Raw genomic sequence first — 21,015 nt, forward strand, 5'->3', positions numbered from 1 at the left:
CTCCAAAATGACTACATATAGTGAAATTTATATGCCAGTTTCATCTTCCTAGGGATGGAGAGACCCTGTCCTCGTAATGTACAGTGGTATATACCGCAGGAAAGTATCTTCGGCCCGATTGCTGCACCGAATGCTACACCATGGAAAGTCCTTACCATTCAATCAATCACTTGTACACTAGATTGAATGATCTTACGTGTTGTCTTAATACGCTCCTAATATACCATGGTATACGTAAGATATGGTAACACATGTAGAATTGACTCCATACCATCGTTCAATTTAACAACGCCTGACAAAAAATAAATTATAAACGAGGCATGCTTTCTCGGCTAACCTTCTTATTCCAATAGCTTATAGCCTCGGGTAAATCGATGCTGCTAATGGATCAATTTTTGGAGAATATGAATTGACCTATAGGAGTGTCTACATATATGATGCATGGGTTTTGCATAGTCCAACAAATATTCGTGTGCCATTCTATAAGCATCGGCCGTTTTGTAGGCTATGTTCTCGTACGTAACATTCATATGGATAGTGGGGAACTTCAGGTATGAAGTTCTGAGTGAAATTCAATAGATCAATAAAGGTTAGAGGTTGTTCAACAAATTTTCAAAAGTCGTTTGCTTCCTAAAAGAAAACAGTTTGTATATAAATATGTTTGGACACTGAATCCAAAAATGTCGGTTAACATTTCTCATAAGCTCCAGTTTAAAAAATATCATTTTTTCATTTTTGTATAGAAAGTTGCCTATGGCAATCCTTGCTACACTTTATTTAATACAAAAGTAATAATCTAGAAGCCATAGCTAAATTTATAAATTTATGCATAGCTTATGCATGGAGGAAAACATTACATCGCAAAACCTCTATACTCAGTCGGATCGAGATCGGACTGGTATAGCGCAGTACTGGGACAACTCGAGTCATGACTTTATTCTAGTCAGACTCGAGTCAAGTTATCATCGGATGACTTGACTTAACTTGACTCGGCGTTTCAAAAATGTGGATAGACTCGTGACTTGAAGCAAAATAGTCTAGTCGGTAATGGTTGTTCGATTAAATCGCTGTACCTGGACGTATACATGTTCTCGAGACGCTGATATTACCTGCGTGACCAACCATTCGTTCGACAATTGAGCAGCTTGGTTTTATCGAACCTCCGTTGGTATGCCATCAATAAGTTGTCCGCAAACGAAAAGCGCTTTAAATCTTTCGTTGTCGTAGGTTAGTGTTAGTCTATCTATATCAGTGCATTTCTGTTCTACACAGTGCTTAGTGCTCACCTTAACGAGCCTCTTTTATGATCTAAATATAGTACCGATATAGTTTATACATTTGTATTACTCGACAACAATTGGTGTAGGCTTGAATCAGGGACGGTCAACCCTTTCGGCCAAAGGGCCACATGTAATTGAGGAACTATTGCGCGGGCCGCTAGCCGCGCCAAGCGCGAAACTTTTTTATATGTCAATAATATCATTACTTGAGTATATTGTGGGTCTGTTGTATATCGCTGGGTTCAATTTGCAAGGACAGGACTATTCGATGCCTGGACATATCGATATCGAAAGCTCCGGTCAACATGCATCAATCATTTTGTGCCTAGGTTTCATCGCCTACGGTCTTTCTGCGAACGCAAATGCAAGGTCGCATGTTGGGCGATACCGTCTCTCGTAATTGCGAATATAGTTAGACTCAATCTGGTACATTAGGCGTTTCTTTCAATTGCCGGAGGGGGTAACAATATTAAAAGCAAAAAATCCAGTGACAACATATTTAGATAAATCTACCGCAAAATATCCTACTTTATTGTAATGAACGAAGACCTACCAAAATGTGACTGGCCCATGGTTCTACCAATGCGTCGAAACTGATATTTTAGTTATCAACATCACAAGTGTTGCGGCCAGACTAATCCAATTTTTGGTTGGCCTTGCAAGTTTGCAATCTGGGCAATCCATTTCGAAAATTACCTGGTAAGCAATGTTCCCTCTAAGCTGAGCACGTGCCCAAATTCGCAGTGCTGACACGGTTTCTGCGCACAGAAAATCTGAGTTGCGCCCAAAAAATCGGAAGTGATGACCCTTTTTTCAGTCGTTACTCACTATTGTCCAAGGGTATGCGCAGTGATTGGGTGAGTGTGCTTAGACGCTTCAAAAATTAGAGAGAGCATTGCTGGTGAGCCGCTCAAAACATTCTCGCGGGCCACGGACTGGCCGCTCCTGGCCTAAATTTTACCTTACGTGGACATGCGGATTGTGTGTTGCATCATATCAATATCATATTCCATCATATGTTTGACTGACAGTTACCGACGTATAGTTTAGCAGTTCTATGTATATATTACGGGTGGTGTGAACCCCTGAAAGGTTCAGGTTCGTGTGAACGCGAACCTATTGGAAAGGTTCTGGGTGAATGTAAACGTGAGCCTATGACGTCACGTGCTAATTCCAACGCTACATTTCAGTGTAGTGATATATTAATGTACACGATACCTATAGCGACGACTCAATCCACATTATGTCACAATGCTTAAGTACATGCTGACTTTTTAAACGTCACCAAAGGCATCAACTAGAGCAATTAAATGCTATAATAATCCCATAAGATCAATGCCTTGCGTCGCTTTGCCAATCATTTTGACGAGCACTTGCAAGGGAATATAAGCTTTCGCCTTAACGGTCTAGGCCAGACGGACAACGTATTTGCCGTAAGACTGTTACTATATTGATATTGAGCGGAGTGCGAAACGGGTTTATATACTTGCTACCGATATTACCCATAAACAGGTTATACAGTATCCAACAGCACGGATTTTTTTATGATACAATGGACTTATCAAATCAAGATAGATCTCGTACTCCTGCTAGATTTTTTACATTAGACAACGATGCATTTATGTCAATTACATCGATTGGTAAAGTAAGCATCATTCGGTGAATCCCCAGTACCCACATAGTGTATTTCGTTTTTGATGTTGTGTGGTTGCGGGTGAAGCTCACAGAAGAAAGTCATTAAATATTCACAAACGGAAAGCTGAATTTTTGGAGCAGAAGACGTGAAAAATTGTAATGTATGATAAAGGGTCACAGTGTAGAACCTACCAAGATCGTTTGTGACCGTGAACCTTTAGATTTCTGAACCCCACGCTCACAACATCCCGAGTACTTAGCTCAATAACACCAAGTGGTATGATTCGCATTTTCTCTTCCAGTGAAATATTGGGAGCCGTATCTTGTGTCAATGCTGATCTGGTAAACTCGATATCGCTTGTTTTCACACCTGAATTCTTTCGCTACAAAACAAGAGTAAAAGGTGATATAAAAAGCAGTCTTGTGTGAGAAGTATGATAGTCGGCTCAGTGTCGAATAACGGGGATCGGCATTGATGACGCTGTCACGTAGATATAATCGAAAACATGTTGCGTGTAAGTCGGTCTATATCAGAAGGATTTTCTAACCAATTTCAATCCATTGCAGTCTAACAATAAAAATAAGTCCGCCAATGGAAATTATAGTATTGCATTGCACATGATTCGATCTCGGAAAATAGATGAGTCATAATTCAAAGGTTCGATTATTCAAAAAATTTTCAAAAGTCGTTTGCTTCCGAAAGGAGAACAGTTGGGACATGAATATGTTTGGACACTGAATCCAAAAATGTCGGTTTAAATTTCTCATTAACTCCAGTTTAAAAAACTTATTTTTCCATGGAAATTTACCTATGACAAACCTCGGTACACTTTATTGCAGTGCTTTTCAGCCATTTTGGCTGATATTCGCAATTTTTTTTGGAAAATGAATTTCATTCGCACAAACCAACCAAAAAATGTTATACAAAAAGAAAATGAAAATACTTAAGAATAGATTCTGTTCAGATATGCAACAAATTGGCTACTATAGCTTTTGCGCCATCAAGTGTCTCATTAAAAAGACAACCCTTTCCCCTCGTTTTGATTTCAACTATTTCACCAAAACTCTTCTCGGCCAAACAAGTTGTTGGATTTTGTACAAGAACGTCTACTAGTGCTTGGATGTCCAGGTCTTAAGAACTGTTCTGCACTCCTATCCAAAATACAGCGCATCAGTTGCCGCGAGTGAAAAATGCTTGCTGGCAGAAATCGTTTTTGAAAGATGACACAAAGGTCCTGGAGGCCCCAGCTTGTCGAAAGAGTTGAAAAATCCACATGTTTGTGTTGAAGGTTTTGCCTGATGTCTTGGAAAATAATGTCCAAAACGATCAAGGAGAATAGACACATTAGAGCTCGCTATTACCTTATGATACGTCAATTGCGTTCTTTTTTTCGATTTCCCATTTTCTGTCTTGCGAGTAAATGAGAAGAGCAAAGAACTCCACAATGCCGTGTGTTCGGCTCTTTCGCTGAACCCCACTTTAAAGTTTATAACAGTTCAATAACCTTCAGTAACCAATAACCAGCTTCTTGGACCACGAAAAAAATCTCGCATCTCGCGACCCGAGCCTCAGACACGAAAAAGAATGCCTTTTTTAATATTACAGTAGTATGCTACGATTTTACGGACATGTTTGACATACAGAACGCGCACACCACAATTCTACCCAATACGAAGCATGTCTGACGGACGCGATTTCAAATAGGGGTGATTTAAATTCCTCTGCTCGTCGCAATTGTTCTGATGTTTACTCAGATTGCAAGAACGGGACTATTCGGTGCCGACTGCCGACAACGGAGCATATCGATAGCGAAAGGTTTTGCCATCCAGCGACGGTCATTTTTGACCAAGGTTTTGTCGCCGCTGATGTTTATGGCACTGCATTATATCAGCGGTATGCTGGCCAAAACTTTAAATCTTCATGTACCCTGACTAGGAAGGGGTTGACCTCAAAATGAATGAGTCTCAAAGACCTGAACTCGCTCGTTGCACACCCTACACTAGTTTATCACAGCGGTCTTGGACCATGTTCTCCCAAAAAACCAGTCGGACCAATCTCATCATGAGTTCAAACCAAAGGTCGGCAGATTCTCATGATCAAGCCATATTTTCTTCGTGTCTCGCTTATTGGCTATACTACCCAACACATTGACCTTGGGTGTGTAAAAACTATCGCAGGATTTTTCGCAATAAATTCAACAAATATTACACACGTATTAACAGATAGCTCTGGGACCCTGTCGACCCAAAATTATACCCTTTGCGGCCCATACAATAATAACCCTTGATGTGGTCAACATTTGCGTCACAGTAACTTAAAAATGTGAGTCTGTATAGTGATGGTATCTCCTACTATCATCGTGCCTAGCGCTAATCGAAACGATATTACGGAATTATGATGATTGTTCAGCGAAAGACAGCAGAAAGTCAATTTGACGTCATTTCTCCAGCCTGTTGCCGGCTCAGACGTTCTGATACACTTACATTGTATGTCTGCCACTATACCGGCTTTCAAGCCAGGCTTATGGTTATGTCATAATTATAGCGCGAAAATATTAATTCACTACGGCTTGTGAGAGACAAAGTTATTGCCAAAGCTACGATTAGTGGTGCGTCGTAAGTCAAACAAGTTTTTACAATTGCGTCGCAACTACAAAAGTTAGGGAGACACTGCCCGTGAATTTCCTGTTAGGTGCATTTGAATTATTTCACGTTAGAAAAAGTAACAATTATTTACGATTTTCATCGGCAGTCATTCGGATTTTCATTCCCACCACCATTCGCACGACATTCGTCATTCGCACTGCAAATGTTTTCATTCGCACATGTGCGTAGCAGTGTTGGGATCAAGTCACTACCTTCGAGTCACGAGTCATTTCGAGTCATTACCCATTTTGACTCGAGTCAAGTCAAGTCAATCGATTTGCAAAGGTGACTCGAGTCAAGTCAAGTCACTCGATTTTTGGAGGTGACTCGAGTCAAGTCGAGTCAAGTCAAGTCAAGTCACGAGTCAAGTCACAATTCAAGTCAAGTTGCCTTTTCGAAGCATAGGGCATGATAACTTCATTGCATTTTGCAAGCTGTCTGAAATACAGATTGAGAGGTCATTGATTTTGAACCGATGAACGAATATATAGTTAAATATACACGCAAGAAGGCACTGTATCGCTCACATATACGTATAACTGCTAGTCCACAGTCTATAGTTACCAGCCAAAATAAAAAATAGATACGAATTGATAGGATGCAATACATTACCCATTTACAAATCGAAATGATACAATTCGAGTCTGTGCCAATGGTTGAGGACTATATAAACTATATTCGAATTCAATTCCAATAAAAGAATAGGTTTGGTTAAGGTAAAAACATAGATTATTTACTTTACTATACTAGTTTACGACAACGTAGGCTGTAAGCTTCGATCACTTTGTTTGCGGTCAATTTATTTGTGACGGAACAATGGAGGCTCAGTAAAACGCACGATCATTAAATGATTGGTCGCGATCATGGGTTACACAAGCATTTCGCGAACAATCCGAACATATGCAAGATTCAGTGATTTTTATCGACACCGATTACTTGATGACTTGAAATTGACTCGTGAATTCTGCTCCGAGTCACGAGTCAATCCACATTTCTGATACGCCGAGTCAAGTCAAGTCAAGTCATTTTAGCAAAGTGACTCGAGTCAAGTCAAGTCATTCGAAAAAGGTGACTCGAGTCTGACTCGAGTCAAGTCATGACTCAAGTCATCCCAACACTGGTGCGTAGTGCGTACGTATTCCCACAGGTTGAAGAGAACTGCTCTAAACGTATCGTAACTAAAACATTCAATGACCAGGTGTCACATTTTATTATTATTGAACAAATGTTGAAGCACCTAATCAACAAGCCGCTGCCATCGTGATCGTTGAAGCATATAGTCGGTCATCAGCCTATCAAGAGTCGTGATTGTGTGATTGCTAGTCTCCACGCCTTTATATGGTCGCTGGCACGCCCACTCTTCGGCTGCTACTTTCAAACGCTTTGCACGAATTCTTGACGGCTTTTATGTGGTCTTTTTTCAAGCTCATTCATATTTTTTTTTATCAATAATCAATATTGGATGAGACATTACAACGCGGCATTTGTAACATGTTCCAAATTTTGGCAACCCTAGGGTACATACTAAAACTGTTGGTCGTTACCGCACATAAGCTATCGTTTACAGTTGGTACGGTTTGTTTAATTTATTGCAAAGATTGTAGCCGCTACAAATGTATTGGAACCACTTATACAAAACTGAAAAATATCATTTCGTGAGACGAACACGATTTCAAATTCGCATTTCGTCACGGGGCTCAATATTTTCATATGCAGGTCTCATTTGCACAGTGCGGTTCATGCTAGTGGGCACAGTGTAGTGACCTTTCGAGGAAAACGTAGGTATACGAAGACGAAATTGCTTGACAGCTTACTAGGTCTTTATTAACTGGAATTCGTCTACAATCTACGAAACTAAGACATGCGCTTCCAAGCCTACATACATGGTCATCATCAGAACGGTCATTCCGTACCAATTATATATCTACTTGCTTTAACTGTCGAAGCAATGACAATTTGGAGGGTTTTGGCCACCCCATATCGTATACGTCGACTATATTGGGTATAAATCGTCCGTAGGCTCATGTTACATGTTTTTCGAAAGTATTTACACAATTTTGGCATAATTAGGCCTATGTAACGTTTTCAAAGAAAAAAAAACAATTTTGTTTTTTTCAAAAAGGCATTTGTTTGAAACACTGTTTAATTTCGGTGGAAGAAGCATTGAAGTCGATATTAGCAAATGATGTTGAGGACGATATAGATTCCAATGAGGAGGCGAAAGAACAAGATATATCGATGACGGAAGGTGAGAATTTCTTTTCCGATGACATCAATAGATTTAATGCATCATCTGCGAAATTCATCTCTAGTGGAATTGAGACGCGACGATTTGGAACGCGATGGTTCATATCGAGATCTACACGGATCCATACAACTGATCAAGCTGCGGAGTCTCCAGATACCAGTAATGTTACAAAATTGGTATAAAAGATAGTACCAATGTGACATAAGTGAATTATTTTAGAACCTCCAAGAAAGGTGAGGAAACGTAAGGCGGCGTCCAAACGCGATTTTTCAGATCAAGATCCATACGGATCTACAACTGATCAAGCTGCGGCGCCTCAAGAGTCCAGATACCGGTAATGTTACAAAATTGGTATAAAGATATTGCCAAAGTGACACAAGTGAATTATTTTAGAGCCTCCAAGAAAAGTGATGACACGTAAGGAGGCGACTAGAGTTTACAAGTGGACGAAGAATATCCCCGATAGAACACACGGATGGATTCTGTAGATCAGCGGTCGCAAACTCAAATGTGCTCGGGAGCCAATCTCCTAGATTTTAATGGCACCGCAGGCCGCTGCACCAATAATAGCGGCATGCAATGTATTTGCGAATAGGCGCTATTTAACGGGACCTTGTAAACTGGCATTTCATACACATCGTGAAAATGTGATTTACTATTGTGAATTCACTACTAGCAGGAATAAAACTACATTTTAAAATATTTGAATAAAATTGTTGTTGTACTTGGCATGCCGTGCATAGTGTGTCAAAATAATTAGTTATAAACACCGTGTAATCGTATAAATGCATCACGGCATCGTAAAATCTGTCACGTTATAATTAGCAGCTAGTGGGCATTTGACGTGCCACAATACCAGGTAGAATTGTAGACATCGGTGAAATGTTTGAGAATTGAACAAAGATTTATCTGATATCATAGCATAGAAGCAGCATAGCCGAATCTGGGTTTCCGGCGTACTCCCGATAACTGGGCTGTTGATCATGTCATTCATTACCAAAGTCAAATTAAATCAGCGTTCGATTTACCTTCGAATATTGGAACAGGACATAGTAATAGAAATGCCCAATCGCCGAAGAATACATTGGTGTTAGAGCTGGGGAGCGTACCGGTACCGGTACCGGCCACTACGTTACTCGCCACCTTTGATTGGTGATAATAACATGGATAAAGTAGGGTTACCATATTTCAGCAACCCAAATTCCGGACACTCTCTTAGCGCCTACTAGTGGATTTCAAAATTAGTTATGACGTCACACTAGCAAACCTTTGCTCACAGACCAGAGGTGGTCAGGATGCGGTTCAGGAGTATGTCGCTGTGTGTGTTTTATAATCGGGACCGAAAGCACATGTTTTCAGCTTCCTCCCGCCCAAATAAACAATGATTTTGAGCCCACACTACAGGGTAATCGATGCAACTTCTGAGTGAGGGGTGCTTGCTATATGAATTTGATTTCTATATGCATCTGATCGTTGAATTATTTGAATGTATTCTGTCAATAATATTGGTCATTCCATATATTACTATATAGATACTATACTCTCCGCCCGCATGATCAGAGTTAGCGGTAGAGCTGGTGGAGGATAATGAGTTCGAAATTACAGGAAGCGTAATTGCACATCGTTAAGTCATGTTAATGTCCTACCGATGAGATTGTTTATCAGCCTTATATGCCGTTGCGCACCACGGAGCTTTATAAACACCCCACATCCAGTGGTTTCCAACCTTTTATGGTCGCGACTCCATTTCCAATTTGAAAATGTTCCGTGGCCCAGATCAAAATTTGACGAGCCGATTACTAAAAGAAGTCAGCACCTTTGATCAGACTTACTCACAGGCTAATTTGGAAGCTCATTACGTTCAACATATTCGCAAACCCCAGAATAAAGGCAAACGACCCCCCTTCCGTTTGGAACCACTCATTTCAGCATTTAAACCGCCTTAACGATCTCCAGGAATATACTGTTCTCCTATAATTTCGATTACAATTAGGCTTATTCCAGGAAATGAAGGTTGTTTATATTTATATTTTGTTGCGGATTTTGAGAGGGTGGTAGTCTCCATATCAAAATCAATAAATGTGATAGTAAATCGAGCGCAGCGCGAAGAAAAATATCATGCATAAGCATAAATATTCCTAAAAAAATATTGTTTTTATGCTGATTTACGAAAAAATTATGAGCCTACGTCAAGTCTTCAAAATTCCGGACATTTGGCATATTTTAGAAATTCCTCCCGGACGCTAGTTTGAACAGTGAAATTCCGGACATGTCCGGGAAATTCCGGACGTATGGCAACCCTAGGATAAAGGGACCCAAGAATGCGCAGGATGTAACTAACTATACAGCAGGGGGAAACAGAATGCCAATGGTTGCCATACCTGCCCGCTTTGCTAGCTAAATACGCGACCTTTTGATATATTTCTATTCCCCATTATAGTCTGATAGTTTGTTGGGTTGAGATTGTATACCAAGTCACGGCGTTCCGAGTCACAAGTCCCTATTTGATTGTAACGTTTGACCCGATTCAACTCGAGTGATTTTTATTTCATCACCCATTAAGTCCGAGTTCGAATAGGCTAATTCTACAAAAGGTCATGACCGAGTCCGAATCACAATTTCCGGTCCCAAACCATCAGCAGGTCAAGTTTTACCGTCATAAACAGGTAATGTGACGTGATAGCTGATCTTCCGCTGCAAGCTAACTTTTAAAATTGATGCGATAGTGACGTTTAATGAGTAGACTCCGGTTTTGGAGTGGTTTCAGAGCGAATTCGGAGTTCTCAAATCGAAAAAAAAGATATGGGGCGGTTAAATATTGTCGTATAGCCTACTTCGAAATCCAAAATACCGACGCGGGCCGCACAAAATGAGCTCGCGGGCCGCATCATGATGGTGGATATGACTAATAAAATATTACAAAAGAAAATAGAAGCTTCGCGAAAGAGTCCAACCCGTTCTAAGATTGCCGGGTTTCGGAGAAGTCACGGCGTCCAGTCGATTTCGATTGATTCATCGTCATTTACATTTTTCGGAACTCAAAGACGTAATGCCGGATCAGCCACAAACTTCCACATCATAACCGCCGACAAATTGTGGAAGATCTGTACATTTATGGAATTAATTAGGCAGAGTTGCATGCAAAAATATGACGTGAAACGGGAGCTGGCAATCGATGAGTCCATGTTCTCATTCAAGGGAAGGATTCTTTTCGTCAATTTATCCCATCAAAATGACCCAGATTTGGCATAATAGTACGGGCCTTGGCAGAATCTGACACTTCATATTTGGCAGAATTTCAAATATACGTTGGGAGCAATCTTCATTCTAAAAACAGTGGGTCTGGAAAAGCCAAACGAGGCGATATGGACTGGCTGTTGTGTGATGACGCGTTGTGTAACAGCTGGTACGATAAGAAACCGGTATACTTGATGTCAGCAATTCATCGACCATAGAGGTGACCCCGAAAACCACTGTGAAGCGCCGAAATCTGCCACGAATCACGATGGCGTCGTATCATGTCCGCCTCTGATAAATAAAAAAAACTACATCAACACATGAATGGTGGTGATAGCAATGATCAAAAGAAGAAGTAGGCTACATAGTCTCATGCACAAATCCAAGATTTCGTATAGGAAAATCTTTTGCTACATGCTGGAAATTTCGATCTACCAGGCACGTGTGCTGTACGAAAGCTTTTTAGGCAGTAAAGAAAATGCGAGTAGATTCCGTGAGGAGCTGAGTTGTCCAAGGGTCTGCGCAGTCAGTTGGTGAGTGTGCGCAGACTCGTCTAGAGGAAACATTGCTTGGCGGGTTTAAATTTCATACCAGACCACAACGGATTCGGAACATCGCACAGAACGAATTGTGCTTGAAGCCCGTCTCGAGACGAAGCACACACACAGGTGTGATCTGCGTAACCCTGAACTCTGACAGTGACGCCATCCGCTGAGGAGAATCGATAACGACCAACGACCAATCCTATGAAGAGAATGAAAAGAGCGAACAAGCCTAAAAATAGAGAGATATGGATCGAACACTGACATTAGCCTGATGAAGATGCCAGATTGAGAGACCTCAACTGGTCGTTTCGATATCCTCCTATCCTGTCTGTTCATTGCGTTGCATTGTATACTGTGTGTCTTGAGCTGGTGAAATAGTAGAACCATCTATTATTTCACACTCAGCATAATTTTTGTTATACGCCGACCTTGTTTACCACATTTTCTCGCGACGCAGCTGAGCAGTCCAAATGACACACTAGTGCGCCAAATCACACCAGTTGAGAACCACTGGATAGAACCTATACCCTATAGGTCCACAGACGTCTATCACAGACAGTGTTGGGATCAAGTCACTACCTTCCATTCACGAGTCATCTCGAGTCACTGTTGATTTTGACTCGAGTCAAGTCAAGTCAATCGATTTTCAAAGGTGACCCGAGTCAAGTCAAGTCACTAGTTTTTTGGAGGTGACTCGAGTCAAGTCGAGTCAAGTCAAGTCAGGTCAAGTCACGAGTCAAGGCTCAATTCAAGTCAAATTGAATTTTTGAAGTATGAGTGATGATTCAAAGTCATTAAATTTTACTAGCTGTGTGAAAGACAGATTATTTGATCATTTATCTTGAATCAAATAACGAATATCTATTAGTTTGATATACATACAAAAATACATATCACTCACGCACACGTAGAACTGCTTATAAAATATGTAAGTAACTGTACATGTACAGCTACATGCTACAATAGTCTACACTACCCATCTACATTTCCGTGAGAATATAAACGCAGAAACTATATTTGTTCGATTCAAATCATAGAAGAGGTTTGGTAAATGTGAGCACTGTGCAACGTAAGCATTGAGCCGTCTAGGAGACAGAGACTCATTGCCACTTCTTCGACAACGTAAACTGTGATCCTTTAGTTTGCGGTCAATTTATTTATGATCTAACAATGGAGGATCAGTTTAACGTAGAATCAGTGAATGACTGGTTGCTCTCAAAAGGTACAACTACGTATCTCGAACAATCCGAACATGCACAATATATAGTGATTTATTCGATACCGTTTACTCGATGACTTGAAATTGACTCGTAAATTTTGATCCGAGTAATGAGTCACTGCACATTTTTGAAGCTCCGAGTCAATTCAAGTCAAGTCATACGGAAAATTTGACTCGAGTCTTACTCGAGTCAAGTCATGACTCGAGTCACCCCAACACTGATCACAGGACCGCACACATACCCAATGCCAGTGTTGTCATCAAGTCCCCATTCGAGTGGCAAGGCAGATCCAGTTATTGCACTTTTGACTCGAGTCAAGTCAATCTACTTGATTTGTGAATGTAACTCCAGTCAAGTCGATTTAATCCACAGGTCAAGTCATAAAATCAAGTCGAATTTACCAAATTCATTAAATTTTGCAATATATTTGAAGTACAGATTGAGCCGCTATTAATTCCCAGGAGAATAACAAATATCGAGTTTATTATTATTAATACACATCAATGACAGTGGCGCTTATCGCCTGTTCAAGCCTTGTGCGCCACGACAGTACATTTCGTAAAGTTCAGTGTATTTGCTGGGGTAATGCGTAGGACTTCCTTTCACGCACGCGCGCGCACGCTCCCACTCTTCATTCTCTTTCGCTTTCGTGCGTCCACTTCCAGGTCTCTGCTGCCGACCTCGGAGCTCGGCTCACTCCTCCCCTGGGCTTTTCAAGAGGCTGCGTTAACAGTGGGATCGCCGATGAGGAGCCCAGATAAACCTCTGACACATACCAACATGGCATAGCTTAGACACGCGCGAGCAACCGTTGGTGTCGTGACGGTGTCACTTAGCATGCACACGGCGCCACTCGCTTCCCACAAATAACGAGGTAATATACCTTCAAATCGGCGTTGGATGGCTCATATATACGTAGAACTGCCAAACTACCGGGTAACTGTCAGTCAAACTGTGGTGACCTTTATTTCACAGATTAAGCAAGGCTTTTATTAACTGAAAACGAGCACTATACGCAACACAACTAGGCCAAGTACCAAGAAACGACAAACTAGGAGCGAGACAATATATAGCGGAGAAGACAGGTAATCAAGTAATAATTGGCTTACTAAATGTAAAGGACGAGACAATAGCACACAAGATTTCACCACACAAATAAATGATAGAATATGATCATGATATGAAGTAACACACAATCCGCATGTCCATATACGGTACAATTTAAGCCTACACATACGCGAATTGTTGACGAGTAATATAAATGTATACACTATATCAGTACTATATATCATACAAGAGGTTCGTTAAGGTGAGCACTGAGCATTCTGTAGAACAGAGATCCACTGCTATAGATAGACTGATACTAGTCTACGATAACAAAAGACTTAAAGCGCTTTCGTTCGCGGACAACTTATTTGGGACATATCATCGGAGGTTCAATAAAACCAGGCTGCTCAATTGTCGAATGAACGGTAATGTCAGCGTCTCGAGAACATGTACGAACATGTACAGCGATTTAATCGGACAATGAATGATGGCCAAAATTGACTCGAAAATTTTGCTTCAAGTCACGAGTCTCGGGCTAACGAGAAATTTTAACCAAAATTTTTGAATTCAGTTTTACAACATATTTACGTCCAAACTGTTTTTTTTTTGAGCAAACGACTTTTGAAAAATTGTTTAACAATGTAACCTTTGAATTATGACTCATCTACATTGTGAGATGTAATCATGTGCAATGCAATACTATAAATTGCATTGACGGACTTATTTTTATTGTTAGACTGCAATGGATTGAAATCAGTTAGAAAATGCTTTTGATGTAGACCGACTTAAACGCAAAATGTTTTCGTTTATATCTACGTGACAGCGTCATCAATGGCGATCTCCGTCATTCGACACTGAGTCGACTATTATACCGCCCATATAAGACTGCTTTTTATATCATGTTTTACTGGGGCTTTGTTGCGAAAGAATTCAGGTTTGAAAACAAGCGACATCGAGTTTACCAGATTAGCATTGACACAAGATACGGCTCCCAATATTTCACTGGAAGAGAAAATGCGAATCATACCACTTGGTGTGATTAAGCTATATATACTAGGGGTGGCGTGAGCTTGAGGCTCACGTTCACGATGTTTGCCATATAGGTAACTTTCTATACAAAAATGAAAAAATTACATTTTTTTAAACTGGAGACAATGAAAATTTTAACCAACATTTTTGGATTGAGTGTCTAAGCCTATTTATTTTTTATGTCCCAACAATTTTCTTTTTTGAAGCAAACGACTGTTGAAAAATTGTTGAACAATGTAACCTTTAATGTCTTGAATATCACTCAGAACTTCATACTTAACGTCCTCTTTTCGCTTAGGCAACCTACATCGCTGGGTTCACATATGACACATTGACCTTGGGGTGGAATTGATCCATCAGGGCGTATTGATGGATAATTTCATCCAAACTAATGGTAATATAAGCCCCGGAGAACTTCCATAGAACCGTATCTCAGATACCGGTCTACTGTGGAAGTATGGAAAATGTATCAAATACGGTATGGAAAAATTGTAAGTACGGTAGCTTACCGAACGTGTGGAACGGGTGTGGAATATGAACAACGCATTTCCATACCATATCACATTATGCAGCGCACGGTTGAATTGTATATAATCAATATTAACTATATTGAGATCACAGCCTCTTCCACTATTCATATGAATGTTACGTATAAGAACCGAGCCTACAAAATGGCCCATGCTAATAGAATAGCACACAAATAGTTGTTGGACAATGCAAAACCCATGCATCATATATGTAAAGGCAGTGGCGGCTCGTGACAATATCGGGTGGTGGGGCAAGGGCTGCAAGCGACTTTTTATCAAGATGACGTCACAATGGCGTTTTCCAACGTAAACAAGTAACTTAATGATGTTACGGTAACATGAATTGCCCGACAACAGTGGTTTTAACGTATGTGCCACGACAGGTCTGCCGGTGAGCTGTGACTTGAAGTGTGGTAACTGCGTAAACGGCGTACGGAACAAAGATTCAACGCGGTTCATGTTCGCACTAGACCTGAATAATTATCTGCAGAAATGGAAATGACTATAACTCGAGAGATTGCGTAAGCCTAATTGGAAAGGTCAACGAGTTCGGACACATACCCATACCCAATTGTCATCTCATACATTGGGCCTGTCATATTGAATCCAAAACATCATTCTGAAGAGAATAGCAGTCTCGGAAACTCGGTCTCAGTACAGCATAGGAGATTTTGGCCTTGAAACTGGAGACTGTAACACGACACATATGGTTTTATTACTGTCTATAGGTCTGCTGCGAAATCGCCTTTGGAAAATATATTACCGAATATATACGTGGATGAAAGCCGTAAACTTAGTACACTGTTACACGACATCATCGAGAAGTAGCCTCATGGCCCTTTTCGGTATGGTACACTGTCAAAATTAATGCGAACAGACCGAATTTTGCGTAAAATTTACTGAGGAATAGGCTTATCATTGATCAAGCGATCAGCTGTTAGCCGACATCGAAAACGAAATAGCTATCGCGCTTGACAGGGGGTTGTAAGCAAATGGCTTGAAGGCCACAATTTCACGGTGAAATTGACATTGTAGAATATAATATCAAAGTAAATATTTGAATGCAAATGAGAATGATATCATCATCTCATCACCTATCTCAGTATGGAACACAGTTAACGTTACCACAGATACACCGGCTTTTGCGTGAAATCCGCAATGCGTTGTAGGCTGAAGTGTCAGATCAGAGCATATATCTACCATATTCGACCTTGATAACGAAATTACTGCCCTAATCATTGAGTGTCAACCTTGAGACTTGGCACAGCGTTCGATACTAAAATCAAAACACACCGTGCAAAAGCTCATGACAGATCTAGGCAAGGAGCATCGTTAAAATCAATAGAGACCAAGACCGGCTTTGCGTAAAATCTGTTAGCGATAAATGACGAGTCAGCTCTCACTCGACTTAGGAAACGAAATTACCACTAACATAGTTCAGTGACAAACTTAAAACTTGGTTCGATACTAACATTAAGACTTACCGTGCCAAATGTCATAACCGATCTCAGTATTGAACGTCGTCAAAATCAATGGATACCAATACCGGCTTTCGAGTAAAATCTGTTTGCGATACATGACGGATCAGCACACACTCAACTTCGGAAACGGAATTACTACCCTAAACTTTAAGTAGAAACCCTGAAACTTGGAGCAATGTTAAATACCACCATCACGACATGACATACCAAGTTTCAAGAGTTTTCATGGTGTGAAACACCATCAAAATCGACCTATAACAGCAAAGGTCGACTAAACGCATATGACGGTAACCGAGTTCAGCTATAGATACGATTGTTACATCACACCTTAGGGGCACAGACCTATTGAGCCCCGGTTGCTCGGTAATTTTATGAATAGGAGAGAGTAAATCACCGTTTCTTTATTGTGCGCGGCTTTGAGAGAATAGACAGTGAAAGCTTGTTATGAGCGCTACCGGGGCATGCCCCGGCTAGGCATTCGCAAAGCGAAAACACAGAAGAGAATTCGATTTTCGCAGAGACTTCGCTATATATGGGCATTTACAAGCGAAAGGAGAAGAAGAATACGATTTTCGCTGTGATTTCGGTATATATAGATTGTTGTGCGTCTATAAATGGTAAAGAATTGTTATTGAACAGAATTTTAGGTGGGGCAATGCCCCAGTTGTCCTATAGGACGAGCCGCCACTGTGTAAAGGCACTCCAATGATATGCCAATTCGTATTCACTAGCAGCATCGATTTACCCGAGGCTATAAGATATTGGAATAACAACGTTAGCCGAGAAGGCATGGCGCGTTTATAATTTATATTTTTGTCGGGCATTGTTGATTTAAACGGTAGTATAGACGGCAAATCTTCAAGTGATAGCATATGTTACGCATACCATGGTACATTAGGAGCGTATGAAGACAACAGGTAAGATCACTCCATCTAGCCTACAAGTGATGGGTTGAATGGTAGGGACTTTCCAAGTTGTAGCAATCGGTGCAGCAATCGGGCCGCAGACGCTTTCCTGCGGGATTTTGAACTTACCTATGAAGTTTTGCTTCATAGACTGTGCTGTTTGGTGTCTCTGTGTTCGTTACCTTCACTTCGCCAATGCAGGGAGAATGTCGTTATCGTTAATCTTCAGTGCACGCGTGATCTTTGTGTTTTAATACTGTAGCCGACGGAAGCCGTGAGCTAATGAAATATGTTTTCGTAATAGCATATCTGTCATACACGTAAGCACAACTGCTGGTGATGCATATGCTTTCACGAACTGAACAACTGACCCATAGAATTATATTGTGACGAATAGCATGTACCATTGACTAATTGGACAGTGCGAATAGAGAATAATTTTAGTAGACGATCATCAATTAAACTCTTAAACAGTGACGATTAGGAAAGGTTATGATTAGACAATTGGACATTTATTGTATGGCAAGACAAAGACAACACAATATTTGTTGACCGAGATGTACTGATGGGACATATTTGGATGTAAGGTTATTTGGAGAATAAGTTGTGTTCTAGGCCATCTCCGAGTATATTCGAGTTCATTGGCGCTATATCCGATACTGGTGTCTGTACGCGGTATAGCCTATAGGCCTACTCGCGTGACTTGGTAGCACGTTTAATGTACACGTTTGCTGCCCCAATCCACCTATAGTAGAACTAAGATCTGACAGTTCCGTTGTGAATTTGCAGGCGTCGCATGACAATCGAAATTATTATATTTTGGAGAATTATGGTCAAATACAAATATGATGGTAAATATAATGCTATGCCTGTCAATCACTTTTGTCGGTCATTTATTGCAAGCATCCTTGGCTGTGTTTCTACCGGAATGATGGGAATTGAATTTTGCCAATATCGATATCTGTTTCGCAGCCACATATATTGTACTGTAACTCCGCAGCGCTGATTGACGGTAGTATTGACTGAAAGTACGTAGGTGAAAATGAAGATGAAACGCGAGCTATTTGTGGTATCGATATTTGTGTTGGCTTCTACTGGTCAACGCGAGGAAATATTATGCAAGGCACGACCAGGCTGCCAGTTGGCGAAATGTGCTGAAGGCCCGTTCCAGCAAAATCTGAAAGCGAACGGGTCTGAGTACCCGATTACTTGTATCGGATTAGGTGATCAGGAACAGGCATCGAAGGAAAAATACGACGAATTGGAAAAGCAACTGAATTCTTTAAGAAAAGGTATATCCTATACTCCAAAATATCTATATCTAATTCATAAATATTTTATAAGCGTGCCAAATTGCTCTTACCAACTATATAAAAATTTTAAACGTTTCCATGCATCATATGCAATCAATAAACAGGTTTATGATGCATATGGCTGAATCTATAAGTAATACATATACGCCCAATGAACCGGCTGATACCCATATATTTCAAGTATTGTTTCCAACACAGCCTCTCCACCTCCAGTCTCCAGTCTCTCACATTCACTTCCTATCTCTTCCCTATGCACACTGCACAGTGCACACTGATTTTCCCCGCACATTAGCGTGACCAGGCGTAGGTCTCATAGTATGTAGGCTACTATTTGTTCATAATCGTATTAGATCTTCTCCAGCAGCACACTTTACCAAATTTTCTCACGCAGGTATGAGAAAATTGCAGAAAAGCAACACGGAATTGATGAAAGGTATTTCTAGTTTATTCCAGCTATTTGCTCGTATTCTAGAGAAAATTTTATTTACGAGGTGAATTATTGACTTATTGCTGACGTGAGTCATTCTATGCGTCAAATTCTGGTGATCCTTGTTATTCGCAATGATGCGACACATATGTACGCAACGTTTTAACTTCTTCTAAATGCGACAAATCACGTAGGTGCTTAAAGAATCATGGTCAAAGGTTATGAGTTTATAACTTCATAATAACTGGTGCTGCATGTTATACGGAGTGAAATATGGAAGGCTTATACTATGAAAATGCCTCTCCGAACCATTGCTATGGAGAAATCGTTTGTTGTTTGTTGATTTCAGAAAATACCATTCTTAAAAGGGAAGCTTCCAAACGGACAAAGACGATGGACGGATTATTAAAGGGCAAGTAATAAATATCCCCTTCCATTAATATCCCTTCGCCCTATCATTCAGGTGCATCCGTATAGTTGCGACCAATTTACGGATAAATTACACTTATGACTTTGGGAGTTGGATAGAGATTGGATGTCTATACAATAGCGACAGGAATTGGGGTTGGATTAGTCATTAGTGTAACTCGGTCAGCGGTCGGGAATTCCTCCCACGTGTGCTAACTATGTCATGACAGTTCATTGTTCAAGGCACGCCACAAGATTTGACACGTACGTACTTTTCCCATTCAAAATGACAACAATGTTGAAGAATTATCTATTAATTTATTAAATTGAAATTCATGACACTCCCGAGACTCTACACCAGGGGTCGTCAACCTTTTTGAATCCAAGAGCTACATATTGGGTGCTGATTGATACGTTACTCTTGCCGTTTGCCAATACTTGGTTGAATTTCTTCATTATATGACATTGAGTGTACTGGGCAGGATACCGCTTATACCAAGAAAATATTACTCTTCCCGGTACACACCAGCGTCCAAGTGTTCACTGTTCAGTTGCGTTGCCGCACTGGTCACCGAAGCACAAATCTCCACGTCAAGGTTCGGGAATATGAACAAAATTCCCTTTCGGACTCCGCAGGGGCGAAGATAAGCAGCGGCCCATCGATTTAAAAGTGCGTTCGTATTCCTTAGGATCGACTGAGCAATTTTCAACTGCTGTTCACATGGAACCCTTCGCGAATTTGACCTTCAAAGCTCTCATTGAAATCTTTGCTGCTGTCACCAAGGGCTACACATCTGGTCCTTACAGACGACTTGCTGCCAGTAGGCACCGGGTTGGTGACCCATAAGCCGTCGCCTAAGGCATAGTTGCCTAAACGTTAAGTAGGCCCGCGACCCAATTGAGGCCTGTGAGTCATTTTTTTAGCTCACTGAAGCTGGAAATAACTGTCAAGTGCTTAATAATATTAGGCGGTTATGTTGGATTCGCCCGCCCAAGACACACAGATTCCAATGCGATGCACATGATGCAATATGACATTATGTACACCCGCACCATTTGAATTGCAT

The 21,015-nt window shown here is 40.7% G+C and overlaps 2 protein-coding genes and 1 long non-coding RNA gene across 6 annotated transcripts in view; 2 read left to right on the top strand and 1 right to left on the bottom strand.

The window, feature by feature from the left end:
- LOC145448277 (uncharacterized) overlaps positions 1–21,015 on the bottom strand; it is a 219,879-nt gene that overhangs the window by 85,135 nt on the left and 113,729 nt on the right. The window lies entirely within an intron of this gene.
- The window catches only part of LOC145448293 (uncharacterized), a 38,343-nt gene continuing 30,665 nt past the window's right edge, over positions 13,338–21,015 (top strand). The window contains exon 1 of the long non-coding RNA XR_013917861.1: positions 13,338–13,374. This is a non-coding gene — a long non-coding RNA (uncharacterized LOC145448293). The remainder of the gene's footprint in view (positions 13,375–21,015) is intronic.
- On the top strand, positions 17,694–20,895 carry LOC145448287 (uncharacterized). Its single transcript, XM_080326658.1, has 4 exons — positions 17,694–17,812; positions 18,837–19,092; positions 19,505–19,546; positions 19,890–20,895. The coding sequence occupies exons 2-4, from the start codon at positions 18,843–18,845 to the stop codon at positions 19,958–19,960; spliced, it is 363 nt and encodes a 120-aa protein (XP_080182784.1). The 5' UTR covers positions 17,694–17,812; positions 18,837–18,842; the 3' UTR covers positions 19,961–20,895.

Source organism: Botryllus schlosseri, chromosome 10 (genome assembly GCF_051294905.1).
Source record: "Botryllus schlosseri isolate E-star chromosome 10, Bs_hap1, whole genome shotgun sequence".
Taxonomy (NCBI): Eukaryota; Metazoa; Chordata; class Ascidiacea; order Stolidobranchia; family Styelidae; genus Botryllus; species Botryllus schlosseri.

What these genes read in the sequence shown, in the direction of transcription:
- LOC145448287 (XM_080326658.1), top strand. Translation starts at nt 18,843, where the DNA reads ATGAAGATGAAACGCGAGCTATTTGTGGTATCGATATTTGTGTTGGCT. An exon ending in ACTGAATTCTTTAAGAAAAG is followed by an intron (nt 19,093 to 19,504) that starts GTATATCCTATA and finishes TTTCTCACGCAG; the next exon opens with GTATGAGAAAATTGCAGAAA. An exon ending in CAACACGGAATTGATGAAAG is followed by an intron (nt 19,547 to 19,889) that starts GTATTTCTAGTT and finishes TGTTGATTTCAG; the next exon opens with AAAATACCATTCTTAAAAGG.